Source organism: Hypomesus transpacificus, chromosome 10 (assembly GCF_021917145.1).
Source record: "Hypomesus transpacificus isolate Combined female chromosome 10, fHypTra1, whole genome shotgun sequence".
Taxonomy (NCBI): Eukaryota; Metazoa; Chordata; class Actinopteri; order Osmeriformes; family Osmeridae; genus Hypomesus; species Hypomesus transpacificus.
In genome coordinates, this window is record NC_061069.1 from 4,439,183 (window position 1) to 4,462,513 (window position 23,331).

A 23,331-nucleotide genomic window follows, 5' to 3' on the forward strand; every position below is an offset into this window, starting at 1 on the left:
TAACTTCCTTGGGATATTCAGGCCTAACCTCTGCTGGGTTCCTACACAATTCCCTATGATTACATTTCATGTGTCAGGGAGACAGATGGCTGAGCGGTTAGGGAATTGGGCTATTAATCAGAAGGTTGCTGGTTCAATTCCTTGCCGTAACAAATGACATTGTGTCCTTGGCCAAGGCACTTCACCCTACTTGCCTATCAATTTCACCAACACCATTACTCATGGTATTGAAGAAAAAAAAGAAAAAGGTATATACACATACACACATCAATTTAAAACACACACCAAAAATCTAATGCTTTGTTTCTTTATTATATTTAGTCCTCAACTGAGGTATTTAAAAACCACTTGGTGACATCAAACATCCTGTCTGTCAAACGTTTGAGCAGTGGAAATCAGCAAGACGTCCCAACCAATCCCATTAACCCCTTGGCTGGTGTTGACCCCTGACCTCTGCAGGCTGTTACCATGGCTCCAGTACTGACTAGGTGTCTCCTCACTACACACTTGTGCTGACAGCCGATATGACTGATTATATGCGTATGACTGCTGACTTGGTTAGGCATGATCACTTTGTGAAAAGCAAAGAACAAAGCTACAGAATATACTTGATCTATTGCTCCAATCCTCAGGTCACAAATAGAAAAAAGGCAAAGAAAGCATGTGGAATACACAATGACATCATTGAATTCCAGTGTTTTCAAGCCCTACACGATAATATATAGATGGACAACACTGAATCAAATCAATTCTGAATCAAAGGAAGTTGCAACTTTCAACAACCTCCAATTGACGCCATGACTTTGAAAAAGAAAAATCACTGTGCAAATGTGGAGTAAAGATTCACTACCTAGTTCCGCGACCATTGGTTACGAGATATCAGCAACATTGAAACATAATTTTTCTCCTCATTGTTACAAATGGCAGCACAGTGAGTACAGTACTGTTTTCAGACAGTTACACACACACACACACACACATATATTCAATCTCAAAAGGCCCAAATCACTTTTTTAAGACATAACAGAACCAACTGGAAAACAGCATTTTTACTGCTGAACCACCGACTGTGCGTAATATTTGACCATACACTGTGTTCCTGACTGGGTCAAACCAAACCCACAGCATACTAAATCAAATCAAATAAATCCAAATGTTCAATACAATATTAGCTTCAGACCCCTACTCAATAGTCATCTGATATATTTGGCTAACTCAGATTTAGTGACAGCACCACAAGGCGATGATACTGGAGATATCTTGCTGGTGGGCCAGGCCACCCCTGATTGGATAATGGAAGAGGCGAGTGAAGGCAAGAATAGCCAGTCAGGCTTTTAATGCTGGAACATCTCACTCACAGTAAGCGGCGATGTCTAGTCTGCAAAAGGGGGTTGGCGTGAAGTAGAACCGGGGAGGACTTAAGTGTTGTTGGGGCCTTTTAAGTCTTCCTCTATGGGTCGTGTGCCATTCCAACTCTTGAGAGTGAAGAACACATGAAGGAGGGGATGGGTTAGTGTTAATATACGCAGTGATCACCTGGACCTAGCCTGACTTCCATTCGCAGCCTGCCGACTCCGCCCCTGCGAGGGAACGCGACAGCTGGGAGGTGGTGTCTTTTTCTCTCCATCCCTTCACACGAAGTACACTTTAGTGTTCATAATGAGTTTACGTTACTAACAGAGTTCAATCAAGCAACAACAACAACAACAAATGTATGAAATGAATTTAGAAATTGGTATCCTAGAAGTCCCTTATTCTGATTTGCTGGCCTCTTTCTCAGGAGGAGGCGTGTCCTGGCGTAGAGGAGGAGGTGGATCCTCATCACTCTGATTGGTTTCCTCAAGGCCATGTGGATCGGGATTGGCCAAGGGATCATCCTTTGGGCATAGGGCTGGAACTTGGGTGCAGTTGATTGGTGCAAGGACTATGGGAGGCTAGAAAGGTTGAAAAAACAAAAGGTGAGTTTAGACCATAGTACAAAAGGAAGAAAGTAAAAGTATTTTAACAAAACAAGAAAGAAAGATGGACAGATAAATTAGGATAAGCAGCAGAACCTGTACAGTGATCCTTCTGTCAACAGTAGATTCTAGATCATGTCAATACTTCAGTCTATTTTATTGGGTCCACACCTGCATTTGACAAAGAACACCTAATAGGAGAATTTTCAAATTGGTGACACGTGTTTTCTAAGGTTGGTTTAGAAAACTACATTTTGGAGAAGGTATGTTATTCATACCAGCTAAAAAAAAATCATACTGATGTTGGTAGAAAACAGGAAACAGGAAAATGTGTGCTGTATTTCACTTAAATCCCCCAAAGTTCTCGCAAATATACTTCCAGAGGAATCACTGTAGGGTAAGCAATAAAACAACATAAAACACAAAAAGTATTGGAAGTAAAAAAATAAATACAAAATACTTCAAGCAGGGGGAAAAAGCTCAGAGTTTGACAGAAGATAAATAAACGAAGACTTCTAACTGATGAGTCATCTTCAAAAGATGTCGGAAAAAGGGGAATTTCATTTAAGATTTCTAAAAAGTACCCTAAAAAAAAGGACCAACTGGGAAACGTATATTAAGAGCATGAACAGGACCAAGTGAAGCCTGGATAAGATACCTGCAGCGACATTCACAGGCAGTAGCAGAGCCCTCACCGCCAGACTAGACACCCACAGTGCAATGAGAGAGGGGAGGGGGAGAGGGGGGGGATGAGGGGGAGGTGAACAGCAAAACAGAAAAGAACCAGTTGGAAAATAATAGGGCGTTTAACCTCTTATGCTGCGGAGAGGCAGGGGGGGAGGGAGGAGGGGCTTGTGTTTACTCAACTTGAAATTCTAAAGCGTTAATATTGACTAGAGGGGGTATTGTCGTTTGTCCACAGGGGCTTGTGGGAGACGGGAGCATCATATCAAACTGGTATTCACCACAAAGCCACTCCCCGTCCAGAAGAGGGGCAGCTCCCTGCGCCACAGCGCCACCGCCAGGCTGCTGAGCAGAGTGCAGGGCACCAGGTACAGGAGGGCGGGCTGGCCCTGCTGCATCAGAGCCAGCGCCACGAACGTGATGAGCAGGCCAATGCCATACCCTGGAAGAGAGAGAGAGAGAGAGAGAGGTCAAAGGCCAGGACTCAACCAACCAGAACGATGGAGGGGGGGGGGACACCCTTCGCTGCATTGATCAGAAATGGTTGATAAGCCTGGGGGAAACTAGTCAGGGGTCATTATTAGAACAGTTGCTACTCCCTAGATCATTATGGATGGTTCCCTTGTGAAACAGGAGAGTACAGGGGATAGACAGGGAACTATGTACCGATGGTGCAGGCCAGGAAGTAGATGCGGGAGGAATGCATGAGGATGTCAAACCTGTGACAGTACACTACAAGCAAACCTGGTTCAAACACAGAAATAGAATTATTACACACGTTACTGGATATATTATTCACAGGTATCAGATACGATTTGAGCTAAACTAGCTGCTTTAATTATACTAAGATATACAGTTCACCACATGTAGATTGGAACCCTGACATATTTGAGCAGACTGTGTGTGTGTGTGTTATGTGTGAGCATGTGTGTCACCTGGTACCAAGATGTCCCCGAAGCCCAAGAGTGAGAAGGGCCGGTCACATAGCGACAAGGGGGAGGAGTTTAGCCTGGGCACTTTCAGCACCATAGGAAGCTGTAAACCACAATAGAGAAATGGAGAGAGATGGAGAGAGAGAGAGATGGAGATAGAGAGAGATGGAGAGAGATGGAGAGAGATGAAGATAGATGGAGAGAGAGAGAAATGGAGAGAGAGAGATGGAGAGACAGGGAGCTGAGCAACACAGTCCACGCATTCACTTCTACTTCTAAGGTGCAACGTTATAGACAGTGTACAGGTGAGGGTGTTAGACGCCAGGTTCTGGGGGCCAGCACTGAGGCGGTCCGTGTGTGCCCCCTCGGGGAGGCGTGAGGAGCCCTTTGGTGGGGGCCAGAGCACGCACCTTCTCGTGAGTGGAGGAGTCCGAGGGGCCAGCCGCTACCTCCACCATGATGCTCTCTCCACTCTGTCCACAAGGTGACACAAAGGAAAGGTTTCAGGGGGACTCCAATGGGCTCGGCTCGACGATTCAACCGTGCAAAACGTCATTTATCCTTTTATTTCCGTTTGACGCGCGAGACAAGTGACCTTACCTTGGTGAAGAGGGGGGTTACAAACACAAAGAAAATGTCGTATACAAAAAGGACGGCGAGCAGCAAGGTGCAGGCCTGCAGAGATCAGACAGGGGAGGAAACACGGTGAGCGTCTGGGACACACCAAGAGGACGAGGAAACAAGGTGGTTCGTAACCTCCCCCAGTTTGGGTGTCAGACGGTTTGGTGTCTGGAAAGAGCCGGTGTGTCTTTGTTCCAACATGTCTTGCTGTGTGTGGGGTGGGGTGTGGTGTTCACCTTGAATGTGGGCAGTCTGATGGTTTTGAGCATGTAGAGGCAGAAAGCTATGCCCAGAGCGTCCTGCAGCACCCATGCCCACCTAGAAGAGACAGAGAAGAGAGTGAAGAGACAGAAAGAAAGGGACAAAGACAGAGAGATGAATTATTCACAGAGGAGAGAGAAAGAACAATACATAGAGCACCGCCAGACGGCTGGCCCTTACATCCTCACCACTGCTACTGCCCTCCAGAACCAGACATGACGCACACACACGTCCCAAAAAATAAATACAATAAATAAAAAGAAGAACTGAAAAACAACAACCAATGACGACACAGTCCTAAGAAACTCGTCAAATCGACTGCAGCTCAGACTGCATGGGACTCACTGGTCCTCGTTGCGGAACACCCCCCAGGTCACGCTGACGCTGATGCAGAACGCCGACAGCAGCAGCATGCGCACCTGGGGACGCTTGTGACAGTACGGCAGGTTGTTCTCCGGGATCCTGTAGGGCGCACACAGACACACACACACACACACACACACAGTTGTTGGGTAAGATATAAAGGACACGCATATGACACAGATAGGTAAGCCAGCATAACTATTGGACGTGGGGGGCTCTGACCTGCACTTCCCAAAGGGGAGTCTTCTGACGAAAGGCCAGAGACAGCTGTACAGCCCCACTGACGACGCCAGGCAGAAGATGGCTATGATCATGTAGACTGCCCCGGGAGAGAAACAGGAGACCACACACACACAGATGTGAGCAGACAAACTTTGATCTGGGAGTGAGCAGTGTTCCTTGGGTGTTGATTTGGGACGACGCCCACAGGTGAAGTGGCTCATGAGAGTTTAGTGGGGGGGGGGGGGGAGTGGGGGGGGAGGGTGCCTGTGCCTACCTAGGTGATCGTAGAAGAAGTAGAGCAGCACCAGCATGCTGCAGCACATGACCACAAACACGCAGATCATGATGGGCGTCACGTCCACCGTCTCCTCGTCCTGCTTCTCCGAGCTGTCGTCCCTCTTGTGCTTCATGTAGCGTCTGCCGGAGCGGGAGGGGCCCGAGGAGGGGGAGGGGGAGGAGCAGGGAGGGGGGAGGGTTAGAGAAAAGAGGGGGGAAGGAGGAGAGGTGAAGAAAAGAAGAGGAGAGAGGAGGAGAGAGAGCGCAGCGTGTCAGTCACCAGGCCCCCCTTTGGCTTAGAGCGAGAGACCCTGACCTTGGTCCTGGATCACCGTCATCACTCAGCGGAGAGGGCTGAGATGGGACGGACAGCCATGCTGCTCAGTGCTCACTCTGCTCTCCTGGAGGCCAGTGACTCCATTCCCCTAACGACTGAGTCATCTGACACTCGCCTCGGCCTTTTGGAAGCTTTCTTCTGAACACTGCTGTGCTGTGGACAGCCTATGACAACTGGCTGACAACAAGCATGGCAACACTCCCGTTCATGACGAGGAAACGGAAATAGTTGGGACACTGTTACCTAATCTTGGAGGAGACGGCTTGTAGCAGTCATAGCAACGGTGTACATTAAAGGCTGCTCTGTAGTTCTGTGTTTATAGTGGATCCGTTTGTCCATGAAGCTCTGTGTGTTTCGTTTTTAATAAATGTTGCTGTACTTTTTACTTTTGTATCAGACATTAAAAGTGTTATCACTTTTTTTTTTAAGTGATGGATTGATGTCAACGATGTGCACAATTATTTCCCCTTTTCACGGTTAACGCACTACTGCAACATTCAGCATTTTTCCATGCAGACAAAACTGTGAGAAATTCCCCAGGAGACGATTTCCTCAATCAACAAACTGATTTGAGTTTGTCAACTTCAAAGAGAACATTCCAGTAGTGTCTTAACGCCCATCTTACTTCTTGATGTCCCTGCTTCCTGCCCAGTAGCCCCCTATGGCCACGGTTCCCACCGCCATGAGGAAGATGATCACCATGTTGTAGTCCAAGACCGGCTCCTTGGGAGCGTACATGGCAACCTCTCTCCCCTTCCTGAAAGTCTGCAGGGACATAAACAATGACAGGGTTTAAGACTCTCTCATAGTCACATGATACTTTATTTATGGTTGCTGACAATCTGCTATGGCCGTCTTCTATTTTCTTGATGGAAAAAGATGATCCTTTTTTCACTGCTGCAGTAATGGTTCAGCTTCCCCTCAGGAATCAGAGAAGTACCAATCCTCCCTCTTCCTCTCAGGCCAGTTCATATTGTAGTGAGTAATGATCTCCGGGATGCTAATATGATGGCGTTCTTGGACTTGCACTTGTAAGCACATTTTAGTGGCGCGGATTCTAAGTGTGCAGGCGCCTCCTTCTGTTACAGGCAGCCTCTTACCTTGCTGATGTCCAGCATATCTGTGTAGCTGAGCAGTGCTACAGGGATGTCGATCTCTTCATACTGGCTCTTGTTTCCTGCTGGGGGGGTCTGTAACAGGAATTCAGAATTGACCGGTGTGATTTTATATTTATCATTCAGGTATGTGTTTGTAACAAATTCACACATTTGTATTGTTTTTCAAAGTGGACCAAATCACTAGCAGGAGTGGCAAAAAATGAATTAATTTAATGAAAAAGAAACAGGACAACACACAGTAACGGTCACCACTAGTGCATTTCTGGGGGCTACTGGCATCCAGTGTCCAAGCATTCTTCTCGTGAATAATGAAAGATATGTTCACTTTGATCTTCTCTTTGGGTGGGCATTCAGTGAGAGAGAAGATGGTGAACTGATACCTGGGGATTCAGAGTGCTGGGAACGACTCACCAGTCTGTCTTTGCTGACAATCAGCAACCCCTTGGCACCGTTGAGCTGTGCCAATCGGACCTTCTCGTAGAAGGTACAGTTTCCCCTCATCACCATGGGAATGCGGTTAGGGAAGCCCCCTTCTGGCACATCAGAGGGCAAGCACAGGACCGACTCTGTCAGGTCATAGATCTGGAGACGGGACTGAAAAAGCAGACACACACACACAGGTATGAATTGACACAGGTATCCTTAGAATATTGTTTAATGACAATAGAACTGTACAATTTGAGAGGGTGCATGCTTAGTCTTAGAATTGTAACTATAAACATTCCTGTAGCCTTTTCTACTATTTAAAACGTACTGCTTTGTTGAGGTCCTGAGGTAATCGTGCCCATTGTGAGTTGAAGAATATGCAGTAATCTTTTCCTCTGCTCTTGCCCTTGTCACTGAAATGGGCCATTCCATGCTCACCCATGACCTGTCAGGGGAGAGATGAGAATTGGTAGAAGGCAAAACAAACAAACGACTATTAAGAAAGGATGCTACAGCTACATGAAGATGCAGTAATAAAATAATGGAGCATATTGGAAGTAAATTGTTCACAATCTCTCCATTGTCACCATATAGACCATAAAACTTGTGGTCTTTCCATACATGTTCTGGACTAATTATTCCCGTGTAGATTAAGGAATAATTGAAAGAAAGTCTGTTTTTAGCTTTCTAGCTAACAGCACTGTTTAATGTATTCTGTTAATTCCCTTTGACAACCTACGCTGGTTAAAAAGGTTGGCCAAATTAAATAATACATATTCCTAACGAACTGTCAAGATTAATATAAATGATTTTAATGAGATTAGAAACCATTTTAACATAGCAGAACGATGTCTACAGGCTATGGTAGAGGGCCCCCAGTATTCTCAGCGCCCTCACTCAAACACTACTTGTACAGTGATCCTCCGCAAGCTAACGTTAGCGTAGTAGTCTCATAGCTCGCTAGCAATAGTCGTAGCAAGCAAGCTAATTATTGCAAAAACAAAAGCCCTTCTGTTGTAACCGGCAACATGTCAGCCGATTTAAAGATATAAAAACAGATTCCCCTTCCAAAAAATAACATGTCAAAAAACGTACCTTCTGAATAAGAATAACTGCCCAAACCAGGGTTATTGGAACCCTCATTATGCCTAGCTTGTTGTTATTTCCCCCATAAACCGCACGGTGCTACACACTATTTGCCCACCAGCTGTTTTACATTCCCCACCCACATTCTGCAGTGCGCTCACTATTGGTCAACCTTGATCTACGGGCATTATAATTGGTTTACATAGCAGTCAATCAAAACTATTGCTTGAAAATTGTTTCATTGTAATACGCTGTTAAGACAAAAAAGACATTTGGCTTATTACGTGCCATATGATATTAATGCATTAATATCATATATTACTGTTTGTTTGGTTTATTTTCAGGTGGTGCAAACCACCAATGTTATGCTCCCGAACAGTAGATGGCGGTATTGGACATGATAACTGTTGGTTGCACTCTGCCATAACCTCGACAGAAGAAGAAGAATTCAAAGGGGCAAAGGTGAGAGGTCGTGAAAAGAAGCTGAAGAAATGGCGGTGAGTCCAATTTCTTCCTGCACTACTTTTCTAATTTTACTTTTTAACCGACTATTGTGGTCCGTGTTTGATTTAGCCTGTAATTGACTCGACTATACTTTAGAAACGAAGAAATGCAGTCTCCGATGCGTTGTCTAAAGTAGACATCATTTTAAACAACGCATGTGCTGGATAAAGAAGGCTGCTTTGTAGTCGAGAAGCAGGATACTGTAAACCAGTGGTTCTCAACCCTGGTCCTCAGGTACCCCCTGTCCTTTACGTTTTAGATGTTTTCCTGCTTCAACACACCTGATTCAAATGATTGGGTCGTTATCTAGTTATGCAGAAGCCTGTTAACGACCATTCATTTGAATCAGGTGTGTTGGAACAGGGAAATATCAAAAATATGTAAGACAAGGGGGTCCCTGAGGACCAGGGTTGAGAACCACTGCTGTCATTCACCCTGATTGCTTCGAACGATAGTCTTCCTTCTTGGCAGAGATTTATCAGCCACGGTGTAAAATACACATATACTAAAATTAATTTTCATTGCATCTTTCTGACAGGATAAAGATAAGAAAAAGAAGGAGAGTATATTTGACCTGTCAAAGTACATTGATAAACCAATCCGGGTGAAATTCCAAGGTGGACGAGAGGGTAAGTCACTTTTCACACACTTAAAAAAATCACATATGATCTCCACAAAATGTTGTTTGTTTTCATTGCGGCTGCATAATCTCTAATCATCTCGTCTCAGCTAGTGGAGTTCTAAAGGGTTTTGACCCCCTTCTGAATCTTGTGTTGGATGGCACTATTGAATATATGCGTGGTGAGTTTCACAACTATCATACTCTGGTTTGGATTTATAATGCTTGAAACTCTTAGTTTTTCTACGAGTTCACAAAAGAAAAGACATTACACAAGATTAAAAAGTAGACAAAAGAGACCGCAGTTTGACCGTGTTTACTGTCTTTGTAATCTCCAAACCTCTGTTCTCCACCAAATTTGCTTCCAGACCCCGACGACCAGTTCAAGCTAACGGAGGACACCCGGCAGCTGGGTCTGGTGGTGTGTCGAGGGACGTCTGTGGTCCTCATCTGTCCACAGGATGGCATGGAAGCCATACCCAACCCCTTCATCCAGCAACAAGATGGCTAGATTATTCCTATTTTCCCTCCAATGACTTCACAAAATCTCCCAAGGATCATTTTCACCATGTTGGAAGTCTGTTTTACCCCCCAGTGTTGTGTATTTTGTGTTTGAGAGTGGAAGTTTAGGAGTTTTGTTGACAGATTTAAATTTTTGGAATAGATGTTTAAGTTGAGAGGGTTTTCATTTATGCCTTTAAACAATCAATGTTTTTCCAAACTGTTTTTCCTGTGTAGTACTTGTAAAACAATGTGTTTTCCCCATTAGTTAAAAGCATTGAACTACTTGCTGATTTATTTTTAACTGTATCATGTTTTTACGTTAGCACTAAATACATTTACTATTTTCTTTATCAGTGTGGCCTAGTGTTTTTCATTTACTGACATCTGTTTTCTCTGAATAACTTTAGAGTTACTCTTTCTTGTACACACATGCACATCCATGAGGGAATATATGATGTCATTAAGCCCGTCCTACTGTGAAACTCAGATGTTCTTTAGTTCCTAACCACCGGATGTATCTTTGACTTTGGAGAAGGAATGCTGGAATCGTAACTTCTTGACAATGTAAGTATCTACCATGAGCAATATTGTAGGATGATTGCGTAGCTTTATTAGAACATTTTGTGGCCTATGATGTATTTTTAGTGAGGCACTGTAAAATGCGTTTCATTTTGGGCTTTCCGCTAGCTAGCTATCAAGCTAGGTGACTTAAACCCAGTGTACAGTACCTGCCTCTTGACACCTCTAATAGAGCTAGCTAGTTAAGCCATGGATGAAAAATATAATGTACATAAAGTGTAGTGTTGTGCTCTATATAACAATACCACTAGGGTTAGAGAAGGTTTCCTCCCAGCCAGCTGGGATATCAACTCGCTGAATACCTTGCTAACGCGGCGTTGACTGCGCTAAATGGCTAGCTCTAAAAGTACTGTAGCCTACTACTACTAGCAGAGCACCCAGGCAGAGTGGTAAAAGGCAGCACCAAATCCAATTGTGTAGGGAACCTAGCTAGACAGCTAACATCTAGTTATTTATCTGGCTGAATATTTCAAAACATTTGACAATCCTGTTTTCCTAACAGCGAGGGAATTTTATTTATGTAATTGTTACAGCATTTAATCAAAATCCAATCTCAAATGGTTAGCACTAGTTTCAAACCCGCAGTCTTTAATCAGCATGCAAGGGGATGACGTATGTGCCTCTGGAATGCAGTCAGTTCTTACTGCTCCATGCTGACTTTTGCCAAATAAGGAAAAACACTTTGGGGGGGTCAGTTCACTGTGTAGTGCTATTCAGTGTTGTTTAAATGCATGGATTACAATTGTTTCTCATGTTTAACACACAGTATCTTAAAATGTTGATATAACATAAATATTAGCTTCTTACTGCGGTCTCTGTTATGGTCTGTAGATTAATGGCCTTGGACTATAATATCCTACAACGTTGTTACTCTTTCTTTTCCCACTATCAGTGGGTTTTAAGACAGCATATCACATTCCCTGCCAGCACACCATGGCTGGCTTCAGGCAAGAGGATGTGGAAGTGTTCTATGACATGGGAGAGGAGCTGGGGAGGTAATTCATTAATTTATACTTTTTTTGTTCCGGTGAGTTTGACACCATCTTGATTTTAGACTAGTTTGTCAAATGGGATCTTTCCCATGAACTAAAGCTTTTGAGCCAATTTAACCTCCATTTGAAATATACATTTATTTGTATAAGAATGCATTGAGGTTTGTTAAGCAAGCACATTTTTTGTAAGTCCTTTGGAATCAAACAGTGGTAGTGCTCACTGTGAGCTATCTAATAGTTGAGTATCATTACTTTATATGTCGATGTTGTTGTCTGCAGTGTTGCAGCAAAAAAAAAGAAGCATGACATCACTGTCTCTCAATGCACCTATTTGCCCCAAGTCTCAGTAAAGCCTTTGTTAAAGGAGAGGGGGGACATACCTTACTGGTTTGCTCAGAGGGGAAAGGCATGCAAATATTTAAACAGCTATTAAACGTTCAGTTTTGTTCTCAACAGACCCATGCATCCATTTATGTCGATTTGATCTCGGGAATGCAGGCATAACTTATCATTTGCTACTTAAATCAAATGGTGTTGTTATTTCTTCTGTGTGTTGTGGGTACTTGGGGTCCTTCAGAAGAGGAAGTAGCTATTTTGAATATTACCTGCCACTTGCCGTTCTGTGCCAGTCTTTGTGGTGTGAGCATATTTGTTGCCTAGATTTTCCCACCGTGTTTCAAAGCCACGGCTCTCCTTTGCGTCCACATCATCACGCCCCTGACATCCCTCTCCTCGCAGCGGGCAGTTTGCCATTGTACGCAAGTGTAAAGAGAAGAGCACCGGCGGCGAGTACGCCGCCAAGTTCATCAAGAAGCGCCGCCTGTCGTCCAGCCGGCGCGGGGTGAGCCGCGAGGAGATCGAGCGGGAGGTCAACATCCTGCGCGAGATCCAGCACAGCAACATCATCACGCTGCACGACATCTTCGAGAACAAGACGGACGTGATCCTGATCCTGGAGCTGGTGTCCGGGGGAGAGCTCTTTGACTTCCTGGCAGAGAAGGAGTCGCTGACCGAGGAGGAGGCCACGCAGTTCCTTAAGCAGATCCTGGACGGCGTTCAGTACCTGCACTCCAAACGCATCGCCCACTTTGACCTGAAGGTGGGGTGGGGAGTGGCGAGGGGTGCCGTGTTGACAAGTTCCTAAGTTTTAAGTTTGAGTTTGTGCGTTGTCAAATAAACCAGCATACACGTAGACACAGATTGAGATTGTCGGTCTCTAATGAAATGCAGGAGCAATTGATTTAGCTGTTTATGGGAAATATCTGTTTTTCATTGTTGTTAAGATGCTGGGTATTATGCTCTTTGTTGTGCAGCCGGAAAACATCATGCTGTTGGACAAGAATGTCCCCAACCCCAGAATCAAGTTGATTGACTTTGGGATCGCTCATCAGATCAAAGCCGGAAACGAGTTCAAGAACATCTTTGGGACTCCGGAGTTTGTTGGTGAGACACGCACACATCAACACATAATCACAGTCCACACATCCTTCAGAAAATAACGCCATACTAGTTGAATATTATGCCCACACAAAGCAGTATCATTTATCCACTTGTGTTGCTCGCCATAATAAATGGAGGTCTGTGTTGTAGCGTTATCCACATCTGGCTTTAATTCAAGCCTGCCTTGTTACGTGCTTGCCTTCCAGCTCCAGAAATAGTCAACTATGAGCCTCTAGGACTTGAAGCAGACATGTGGTAAGATCTCCAGAGCAGTTTAAAAAACAGACCTGCACAAAATATGAACCCCAATATGAAACCGATCTAGACTGAAAGGACTAAATCTCCCTAACATCTGGTCGACTTGTCCTTTCTCTTGTCTTGTAGGAGCATTGGAGTCATCACATACATTCTGTGAGTACCTGGTTATCTTCATGAAACACTGTGTCCACCTTTGAACTTTGTCCCAGGATCTAAATGAATGCCAACCTCCTTTCTCCTTCGTACAGACTGAGTGGTGCATCACCTTTCCTTGGGGAGACCAAACAGGAGACCCTGACCAACATCTCAGCCGTCAACTATGACTTTGATGAGGAGTACTTCAGCAGCACCAGTGAGCTGGCCAAAGACTTCATCCGTCGTCTTCTGGTGAAGGACCCCAAGTAAGGGCCTTGTCTGGAGTGACTTCCTACTAGGACAGGCAGTCCCTAGAGTTTATAGCATATTAGCAATACTAGAGCTTAGACGTAGAGTCAGCCTTTTTACTTTATTTTCTCATTTACAAATATATTTTTTTGCTACCAGGAAAAGATTGACAATCGATGACAGTCTCCAGCATCCCTGGATCAAGGTGAGGCATTTCTCCGTCCCGGGGAAATCTACCACACACACTGCATGTATGGGTGATATAGCTCAACGTATTGACCGTCCATTAACCAAAACGCCCCCCATCCCCAGGTGATCAAGAGGAGGAACGTGCGCCAAGAGGAGAGCGGCCGCAAGCCCGAGCGCCGGCGGCTGAAGACTACGCGGCTCAAGGAGTACACCATCAAGTCCCACTCCAGCATGCCGCCCAACAACACCTACGTCAACTTCGAGCGCTTCTCCCAGGTGCTGGAGGAGATTGCGGCGGCCGAGGAGGGCCTGCGGGACCTGGAGCACAACCAGCGCTCCTGCCGGGAGGACGTGGCGGCGCTGCTGTCCATCTACGAGGAGAAGGAAGGCTGGTACAAGGAGGAGAACCAGAGCATCGCCAGCGACCTGAGCCACATCCGCCTGGAGCTGCAGCACACCCAGGCCCAGCGCAGGCAGAGCCAGGAGGAGGCCCGTACAACCACCCTGGCAGCCAACGCCCTCAAGCGCAAACTGGGGCGTCTGGAGAACCGCTACGAGGCGCTGGCGGAGCAGGTGGCGTCGGAGGTGCGCTGGGTGGAGGAGCTCGTCAGGGGCATGTCTGCAGACAAGGATGGGCTCGGCATGCCTTGAGCCTTTGGCGTCTTGTTCCTTGACATCACGAAAGCTGGGTTACGGTACCTTACCGCTTACAGGCTCCAAGCTAACTAGCTACATTGTAATGTTGGACTAGGGTTGAATGTACATAAGAATTATATAAAAATGGTGCATATGGGGAGTATATGGGAGATACAAGACAATATGTAAAAACCCCTCTGTAGAGACAGCCAACAATTTAACTAGTAATTATGATATATAATTTAGTAAGCAAATCCTTTTTTAAGGGTCCATTCCGGTGTTTTCTAAATTAATTTATAAAGATCTTTGTAAAGATTTATTAAGTGTTGTGCCTGTCAAGCAGAATATCCACACATTAATGTAACATACATGAAATATCTTTAAGCCTGGACTAATGGGTTGGCTAATACATTTCCTTACAGAGTCAGGACCAGAACTTGTGGGATATTGTTACCTTCCTAAAGCCATAGAAAAGCATATGTATGTGTCTTGGCCTTATGATTATGCTGCTGGTCTATGAATGAGGCAAGATACAGCCTCACAAAATGTCTTAAAAACGCATTGGGAATTTTTCTTTCCACATTATTTAATTGAATTTATGTTCATTTTCCATAGAAGTTCCACAACATTTCCATTCCATGAAGTGTGCCCCAGCATATCATTGTAAAGCTATATTGTTTCTTAGTTAATCCTGAACAGAGATGTAGACAAAACACGGCCTATAAACTCTAAATGCTTTCATGGTTCAGCAAAAAGGTAGTGACGGCATGATCATGAGTATTTCTGCAAAGTGTTGTTTCCAGGGAAATGTCTCTAAGGCAACAGCTGCACAGTAGACTTGTAAACCAAGCGTTTGGCTTGGCCCTGGGGCTACTTGCTGCTATTGTATGTAACATTTGTCCCTGTCCCTTTGTCATTATGTAAGATCACACACTTTATAGATTCCATTCTTTATTTCCACATAATGCTCTATTTTGCACGTAAGTGATATCGCATTGTTCCAGACTATCTCCTGTTCAATAACTTTGGTATATGTCAAAAAGATAGGCTGATTATGTTTCATTGATGATTTAATAACATAGCTTTGTCAAATAAACATAAAAATACCCTCAACTGTTTTTCTTTGTCTTTTTTCAATATTTAGACTTAACATATTTTCATCACTGTTTTTAGCATTGACGTTGAACACAATGGTGTGTTGAAGGGCAGGGAAGGTAAGTGAAATTTGATAGGCTAGATAAGATGGAAAAAAACAAGTCTAAGAGAGATATTGTGTCATAGCGTAACTATCTTACTCATTTGGACAAAACATGCCTCAGGACAATCATGATCTCTCAGGATGAAATCAGACTTGAGTCACAATAAGGCTCAACCCAAATTATTGACCTGATTCATCAGACAAATTATACAGGAGTCACTAAATCCAATGTGAGGCACTTGAAATCAACCTCTTATTTATGTACATCTTGTGTTATTAGTGACAATCCCGATGTGGTCCCTAATGGTGGTTCATAAATATAGAGCTTAACTGCAAATGTAAGCTGTATTAATATCTGTTGTAAGCGAAGAAAAGCTCACAACCTCTACTGACTGAATGAATACTAACAGAAGTTAAGTATTTGAAGTTGGACATATATTCCCATTCAGAAGGGGCAGAAACTCCTGTATAACCACTAGATGTTGCTGATAGACCCAGTTACAGAAAAAACAAATTTTGACAGTAAAAAACTGACAAGGCTCTTGTGAAATACAATTTATAACATTTAATTTAAAATCATGACAAAAATGGTACACATATGAACTGGTACAGTCCTGCACTTTTTGGGGTTCATGTTGTTTTAATTTGTAACTTGTAAAACTGCATGCTCTTATGGGTCTTCCCTTTTGGCACTTGTTTCGTTTTTTCACAATGTATGCTTCATGTTTTGGCTGCTTGCAATGTTTGGGACTACCTCGTTGTTATGATCAGTGACCTATGCTCTTTTGTCAAGCTCTCTCTTGGAAGTCGCTTTGGATAAAAGCGTCTGCTAAATGCGTAAATGTAAATGTAATCGTGGATGATGATGCTTCTATAGATGCTAATCCATTTCAAACAATTTTATCCCCCCATTTTCTTTTATACACACGCACACAGATTTTTAACAATCCCTAAACCTAATTTAAAATCTTAAAACCTGAACTCGATTTTGGTGAGAACCAGTTTCTTGGTTCCCAAATGTTAGAAGAATTTGGGGCTTTTGTGGGGGTGGAATTGGACACATACATACAGTACACACACACACACACACACACACACACACACACACACACACACACACACACACACACACACACACACAGACACAAACACATGGAGAGGCTGCACAAATAAGTTGCATGAGCAAATCAACTTTTTGTTTTATTGTTTTTTTTTAATTCATAACAGCAAGAGTCAATTATGGCAACATGAAAATGTACATAAAACATATCTGAAGACAGAGTAGTACATTATTGTGTAGCATTTCTTAGCAAAAATTTAAGTGTTGCACTTACAGGTAAAAAGCAGTCAAAGCGTATGTGCCCTCAGCAGGGAAGAAAGCCCTTGGTTAAGCTGTGAGCGGGCAGGCATCTGCCCAACCAAGAAGCACTGGTTGGTTTGGAGAAAGTGGCGCTTTGGTTCTGTAGCACTTATACAGCGACCTCAAGTCAGAAATATATTGACCTTGACTGAAGACGATTACATTCACTTAAAAAGACAAATCAGTATTTGGTGTAGTGAGCCTTCACCTGCTGAGTACACATACTTCTAATAGCATGACAACAGTGTGCTGTGAGCCTGCATGTTGACTGTCATCTTAATGGCTGTGAGAGAAAAACCCTGGGCTGGGTTGCTGCTAATATGTTATTATTTGAGATATATTACTGAGCTTTTCTGTATAGTATGTTATCATACAACTGGTGATGACTGTCGGAAGTTTCATCTCCTCCTCCTTCCAAATGTGAATCAATCAACTGTAAATATGTATTTCCATTAAAAGTCCCATATGTACTTATTTATGTTGTGATCTTGTTTTACATTTTTGTTCTTTCACATGCAGTCAAATCAAACTGAAACAGAATACAGTTTAGGATAAAATCATAGAATACAGTTTTGGATAGAATATACTCTTGTATTGACTGTACCAGGACGAAACAGGAGCTGATTGCCCAGCTTTGCTATAGACAAACGGACAGCATCTGTGATGTCATCTTACAGGGGGAGTTGGAGGGAAGGTGAATTGGGGATACAAGTTCCCCTTCCACATTTTTTTGGCATAGTACCTGCCACTGACCAAAGAAGCCGGAAAGCGCATAGCTTTTTTCGAAATGCATCGGCCAAGAAAGTAGTGCCCTTTTTGCAAGCGATTTTGTTTAGCTGGTCTAATTTTAGAATTTTAAATTAATCTAGCAAAATTCCTTATAATTATAGATTTTTTATTCAAAATAATATCTCAATATGATACATGTTTTTTCTCTGTTCATTTGACTATATACAGAAGTGCAAAAAGTCGACCTTCGTCCCTTAAGGTTAGAATTCATCCATCTGCAGCATTTCTGACTTTATAAATAGTAAAGTCACCGTTCTCACTTTTAATATCACTCTTCACCAAACTTCCAGAAACCCGTCAATCTCACTGTTCATTTTGGCCTGACACTCAGGGCAAACTTAAGAAAAATTCAAACAATAGTAAATATTGAAATGGATACAGTAGAAAATAATTTTCACACTAACATGAACATTCTATATTTCAAGACAATATATTTTCAAACATGATCTCGACATGTTACAAGGAATACTTAAGTTGGTTAAAATATTAGTTTTTTATCCAGAGCTTCTGCAATTGCTGAAAACTCATTCCTTGCATCAATATCAAAAGTCTTTGATCAACAAAATTAATTAAAAACAAAACTCTTTGAATCAAAACAGACACTCAGCAACATGTACTAAGTGAATACTTTAAACTGAGTCAACACATAATCATTTATATGGTTTGAAAAAAGTTATGAATGTCATACTACCTCAAAATCTATAACGGCAATCAATGTTGTCAAGTAATATATAGTAAGGCAAAGAAACATCTACAACTACATACCTCAAATAGATTCAAATCCTTAAGTAATACATAACAGGAAAGTTAAGAGAGTATTGTTAAAGATAGAGCAAGTAACAAACATTAGAAGCTGTATATTGTATGTAAGAACTATAAACTATATACTGTGTCATTGGTGTTCATTGCTTGTGTGGTGATTAAAAGTACATATGATTGGATTGGGTTCTGCAAATTGTCCTACTGTAGCTCAAAACCATAAAGTTAACCCTCACCCTAACTTTAACCTTGGTGTGCGAATGAACGATGAGCCTTGGTAGGACAATCTGACAGGTATGATAAAATGTTAGGACACTGGTACCATAATCTAAGGCTTTGTTAAAGGTACATTACAATCAATATTGACACAATGTACACCTCTGGCAAAACATGGCAAAGGGACATCATCTGTGAATGAACTTGGCTTTGGTATCTATGATCATGTCCAAAAATGTATTTGTCCTCTTCTGTGAAATATCCTTTTTTTCATCAAATATTTGACACCAAAATGAATGTGAAATTTTCAAAGCACTATGATGTTACAATGATGAAACTACTAATTCAAGTCCATGGTTTGATGACCTAAATGATGTAATTGCCCCTATTTTTAAAATGACAGTGCTTCTTGTACACACAGTTTTAATGTCCCTCCACCTTTTTGTGGTGGAGGATAGGAGGGGGGCAGGGAGTCAAGCTCCACCTTCCTCCCACATCCCTTTACCGGCTTTTCAGTCAACAGACTTCCAGCTCCCACCAATGAGGAAACGTGCTCACCCTATTAGAAAAATCCAACACTGATGCAAAAGAAAAAAACAAAGAAGAAAAGCCAAATAAACACCGGTAATAAGAAAAAGGCACATATGTTTTCGTTCTCTTTCCTTAGAGAGAAAAATCCACAACAAAGAGATCCCTAACTCCTCTGTTCATACCCCTTAAAAAATGCTGCAATGGTACAATGTAAAATAAAATAAAAAACACACACTCATTATGAAGATATAATGGTAAAAAAAAAAGAGAAAAATAGAGCCATACAAAACATAGATACCTTCGGTAAACAGAATAACACTGGTGAAATAACACTCTGATTTGGGGTGGATAGCCTTTCTTTGCACACAGCATGATGGATAAAGCTAACCTGGCTGTGCTTCAAAGGTACACAAGTGTGTTGTCTTACCCAAAACATTCATACGGCCTCGACCCTCATTTCATTTACACCTAGTTTAACTAGAATCTTTAAACAAATCAAAATACTCTACATGCTCCAATGTTTTGTCCATAATAATGTTCCTTATTAAAATTATATTTGTTGTGCCATATTTCAGATTTAAATTCATATTCAAGGTGCACTTTAGCAATTCTTTTGTAGACCATGAAACAAGTCTGCATGTTTTTTTAATCAAAGCAAAGCACATAAAAAAACGAAAAATATATTCATCTTGGTCTGCCAACGTACCAGCACGGTGTTCTAAGATAGATAAAACAATTCAACTGACTCAACCTCCTGTCTGTGTAAAAAAAAAAAAAAACTATGGTTCTGTTAGACACAAAGGCGTCGATAGCTGGCACCCCTTGGGGGGAGGGGGTGAGAAATATCCTGGTACCCAGAGATGAGGCATCTTCTCTGGCCAGGACTGTGGCTGCATGTGTCTGGAGGTTGATTAACGAGCGAGAGTGACTGACATTGACCCTGTGTCACGTCTGGGTTGGAGACATTTTTGTGACAATGAGAACATCGTTCCAGACCAGCTAAGAGACGGCATCTTTTTCTTTTTTTTCTGTCTCCGTCGCTTTGACATTCCCAGCGTTATTATGTACATAAAGGCTGAACTCTTTTGGCTTGGACGGCGCCAGCACACATTCATTTGATCTGCAAGACAAGCGGTCAAGGATTACTTTTCTAAAATGAGCAGTCAGGATAGATGGATTCAGAAATAAAGAAAAGGGATGAACTCACTGTTCTCAACAGGAACTACATTTGTGTCAGGTACTTGTGGTTACTCAGATGATCGGCAGAAATTATTGGAATCTGTAAATATAGACAGAGCAGAGTAAAACATAGATGATAAAGAAATGTCACCTTTCCCATCTCCGCCCCCCCGCCGAGCCTCCATCAAAAAAACAGCAACACAAAACACAGATCAGCAGAATGTGATATTGGTACATTGCCCAGCCCAGGTCATTAGGCAGGGGGAATGAGGCTGCTGCATGCTACACCATAGCAGGGGTTTGCGACAAAGCATGTAAAAAGTGGGGGCAACGCCAGCTCATAAACATTTGATATCTGGGCTGGGGGAGGGGGCGGGGACTGCTGAGGGGAGGCCAGTGAGGTGAGGTAACAAGCCCCAATGCAGATTTCCAGTCCCCCCTGGCCCCCCCGCCCCCCTGTCTAACTGATTGATCACCTCTCACCTACACCTCACAGACAAACAAAAAATGAAAGAACGACTTCCTTAACACCAGACAGCTTGACGGACTATGCCGTTCCTCGGGGTCGTACTATGTTAGAAACATACTGTACTCTGCTCTAGCTTGGCCTGTCTCTCTTCTGTCTTAGAAGACACTTACAAGTTAAACAATGAAACGATAGTCTATAGCTGAAGCCCTGTGATAATGATGACAGGACCCAGAAAATGTGGCAAAGCTACTTCCTACACAAGCAGCAGCATAGAAAACATAAGCTGAGCACCAAAGGGCACAGGTAGCAACTGCTGCACACATTTTATCAATGGCTCTAGGGTAATGGAAAACTACCTCATACATACCAATTGCATGTATTCGTTGGTAGTCAACTTTGATAAGGAAGAGTCCTCAAAATAAGAAAGGACAAAAATCAAGGTTAAAACGAGGTCACACATGTTATGGCATACAGTACGTCCCCCCCTGACAACAGTACAAACTTGTTTTCAACCGCACACACAAGTTACACTGAACGAGGCACCGCTGTAGTACTTGTACCCACTCGTGGTATCGTTTGAGCTACTGGCTGTTGTACAAGAGAGGTGTGAACAACAATAACAACAAAAGCATGAACAGCCAGTGGGCCTGGGTATGGGCCAACGAGAGGGAAACCCTCAACACTCCGCCTCCCAGCCCATACCCTGCTGTCAGACACAGCTGTTCACAGACAGACCCTCCTCAGCAGAGGGAGAAAGACAGAGAGACAGAGACACAGAAAGGGTGTGCGTTAGAGAGAAAGGGAGAGAGACACAGACAGGAGGTGTATTAGAGAGAGAGAGAGAGAGTAGGGGCCGTTGAGGGGCAAACCTGATTGGTGGCGGTTGCGAAGGGAACGCTTGTGGCAGATGTGGTGGCGGCGGACACATTGGCCGGCGTAGCCCCGTGCATCATGGGAACTTTTGTTCAGAGAGAGAATCAGGTGAGCGTCAATACACAGGGGAGCAGTGTCGCTATAGTTATATCGGCATCAGGCAAATAGGCTAGGAGAGAGAGGGAGGGGAGAAGGTGTGGAGGTACTGGAGAGGGTTGGTCTTGGGGTGAAGATGAGGGTGGGGGTGAGGGGTACTCATGTGTGGATTAGAGGAACCTAATGGCTGGGAGGAGGTGGTGAGGGTAGGGGGAGGAGGGGTTACAAGCATGATGGTGAGGGTTCTAAGGGTAGGGATGGGAGGGACATGAGGGTGGGTTTGAGGTACAAGGGTGCAGGTTCTAGTACAGAAATATCACAATAACGTTAAACCAGTCAAAAGTCAAAGTTATCAACATAATTCAACAAAAGACATGGATTGGTCAAAACTATGCAGGCCACAGAAGAGACAATGTACAATATTAGATATCACAAAGGAAACTCAAGTACTTAAAATCCATTGTTATATTTAAGAAAATCCCTTCTGTGGTACCTCAAAGGTCAAATTGAACACACTAAAATTCATCAGTTCACATACAGTATCCCAACAACCCACGCTGTGGCTCACGTCACCAAAATCCAGATCTAATGAGGATTAGTCTTATCTACAGTATTTTATAGATTTGAGGTAGTTTTGAGATTATGAGAGATGGATATAAAATCAAAGAAAAACCGAAACAACATTTGCTCAGATAATGAGGCGTAATTCCTCAATAGGATGGATTTTGATGACGTGCGAGTCACTGGTCAAGATTAAAGGTGATTGGAGGAAGAGAGCAGGAACCTACCAATGCTCGCTGTAGGTGTCATGCACAATATTGAGCCTGGCCATCATGCAGTGCGACAGGAAGTGGATTGGATTGGACAGTGGGGGGAGGGGGGGGTGGGGGAGAGAAATGATAACAGCCCATCACAAGGTTGGTTAGAGTCGAGGAGGAGGAGATAAGAAGGATAAACGTTAACACAGGTCCAGACAGCAGCGGAACATGACATCCGATGATCATCAGTGACTCGACAGGCATGTAGGTGAAGCCAGCTTGTGAACCATCGAGCCAATCATATCAGTGGAAGGAACGCATCACCCAATCTGGCGCTTTTGTCTGAGGTGTCAATGCAAATGCATTTTGTGTGCGAAAGATGCCAATAACAGTCGTGCACAATGATCATAGTCCATAATGATGATAATAGTATATTGCTGTACACACACGCACACTCATAGACAGAAGCGGAGAAAGAGAGTTCAGCAGCAGTGATTGGAAGCAAGTCAAACTGTATGTTGCCAAACTGATGCATTTGAATCAAATCAACCAACCCTGCCAGCCATTCATCTGAACCCACACAAGCGACTTCCTCAGCCAGTTTCACCCTGGATTAAATCCTGTTTTTAACGTCAAACTACAGCACTGACGAGACCACCACAAACAGAAGCCTACAATACCTTCAGATACACTGAAGAGAATAAAATCATTGTT

At 43.3% G+C, this 23,331-nt stretch overlaps 4 protein-coding genes across 12 annotated transcripts in view; 2 read left to right on the forward strand and 2 right to left on the reverse strand.

Annotated features, from left to right (window-relative positions):
- Positions 1-293: 293 nt before the first annotated feature.
- sppl2 (signal peptide peptidase-like 2) lies at positions 294-8,415 on the reverse strand. 2 transcript variants are annotated; one of them, XM_047027289.1, is made up of 15 exons: positions 8,294-8,415; positions 7,527-7,643; positions 7,184-7,366; positions 6,755-6,844; positions 6,280-6,419; positions 5,316-5,458; positions 5,042-5,138; positions 4,802-4,918; positions 4,432-4,513; positions 4,175-4,249; positions 3,985-4,047; positions 3,578-3,677; positions 3,309-3,386; positions 2,924-3,084; positions 294-1,934 (listed from the first exon to the last, which is right to left on the reverse strand). In XM_047027289.1, the coding sequence occupies exons 1-15, from the start codon at positions 8,339-8,341 to the stop codon at positions 1,752-1,754; spliced, it is 1,677 nt and encodes a 558-aa protein (XP_046883245.1). In that variant the 5' UTR covers positions 8,342-8,415; the 3' UTR covers positions 294-1,751. The 2 variants fall into 2 exon arrangements, 1 of the variants encoding a protein (XP_046883245.1); XR_006956628.1 differs by having other exon boundaries at positions 1,852-1,934; positions 2,826-3,084.
- Positions 8,416-8,718: 303 nt separating this feature from the next.
- Positions 8,719-10,261, forward strand: lsm7 (LSM7 homolog, U6 small nuclear RNA and mRNA degradation associated). Its single transcript, XM_047027291.1, has 4 exons — positions 8,719-8,781; positions 9,327-9,417; positions 9,518-9,589; positions 9,776-10,261. The coding sequence occupies exons 1-4, from the start codon at positions 8,776-8,778 to the stop codon at positions 9,916-9,918; spliced, it is 312 nt and encodes a 103-aa protein (XP_046883247.1). The 5' UTR covers positions 8,719-8,775; the 3' UTR covers positions 9,919-10,261.
- Positions 10,262-10,352: 91 nt separating this feature from the next.
- Positions 10,353-15,502, forward strand: dapk3 (death-associated protein kinase 3). Its single transcript, XM_047027290.1, has 9 exons — positions 10,353-10,475; positions 11,383-11,485; positions 12,221-12,581; positions 12,796-12,925; positions 13,129-13,177; positions 13,307-13,333; positions 13,429-13,581; positions 13,724-13,769; positions 13,877-15,502. The coding sequence occupies exons 2-9, from the start codon at positions 11,424-11,426 to the stop codon at positions 14,402-14,404; spliced, it is 1,356 nt and encodes a 451-aa protein (XP_046883246.1). The 5' UTR covers positions 10,353-10,475; positions 11,383-11,423; the 3' UTR covers positions 14,405-15,502.
- Positions 15,503-16,779: 1,277 nt separating this feature from the next.
- mbnl1 (muscleblind-like splicing regulator 1) overlaps positions 16,780-23,331 on the reverse strand; it is a 29,220-nt gene continuing 22,668 nt past the window's right edge. For 5 of the 8 annotated variants that reach the window (XM_047027296.1, XM_047027295.1, XM_047027301.1 and 2 more), the window contains 5 exons: positions 22,648-22,683; positions 21,760-21,848; positions 21,258-21,302; positions 20,450-20,521; positions 16,780-20,362 (listed from right to left, as the gene is read on the reverse strand). In XM_047027296.1, coding sequence (XP_046883252.1) covers positions 20,465-20,521; positions 21,258-21,302; positions 21,760-21,848; positions 22,648-22,683 — 227 coding nt within the window. In that variant the 3' untranslated portion in view covers positions 16,780-20,362; positions 20,450-20,464. The remainder of the gene's footprint in view (positions 20,363-20,449; positions 20,522-21,257; positions 21,303-21,759; positions 21,849-22,647; positions 22,684-23,331) is intronic. The other 3 variants (XM_047027300.1, XM_047027302.1, XM_047027299.1) reach the window with 2 other exon arrangements.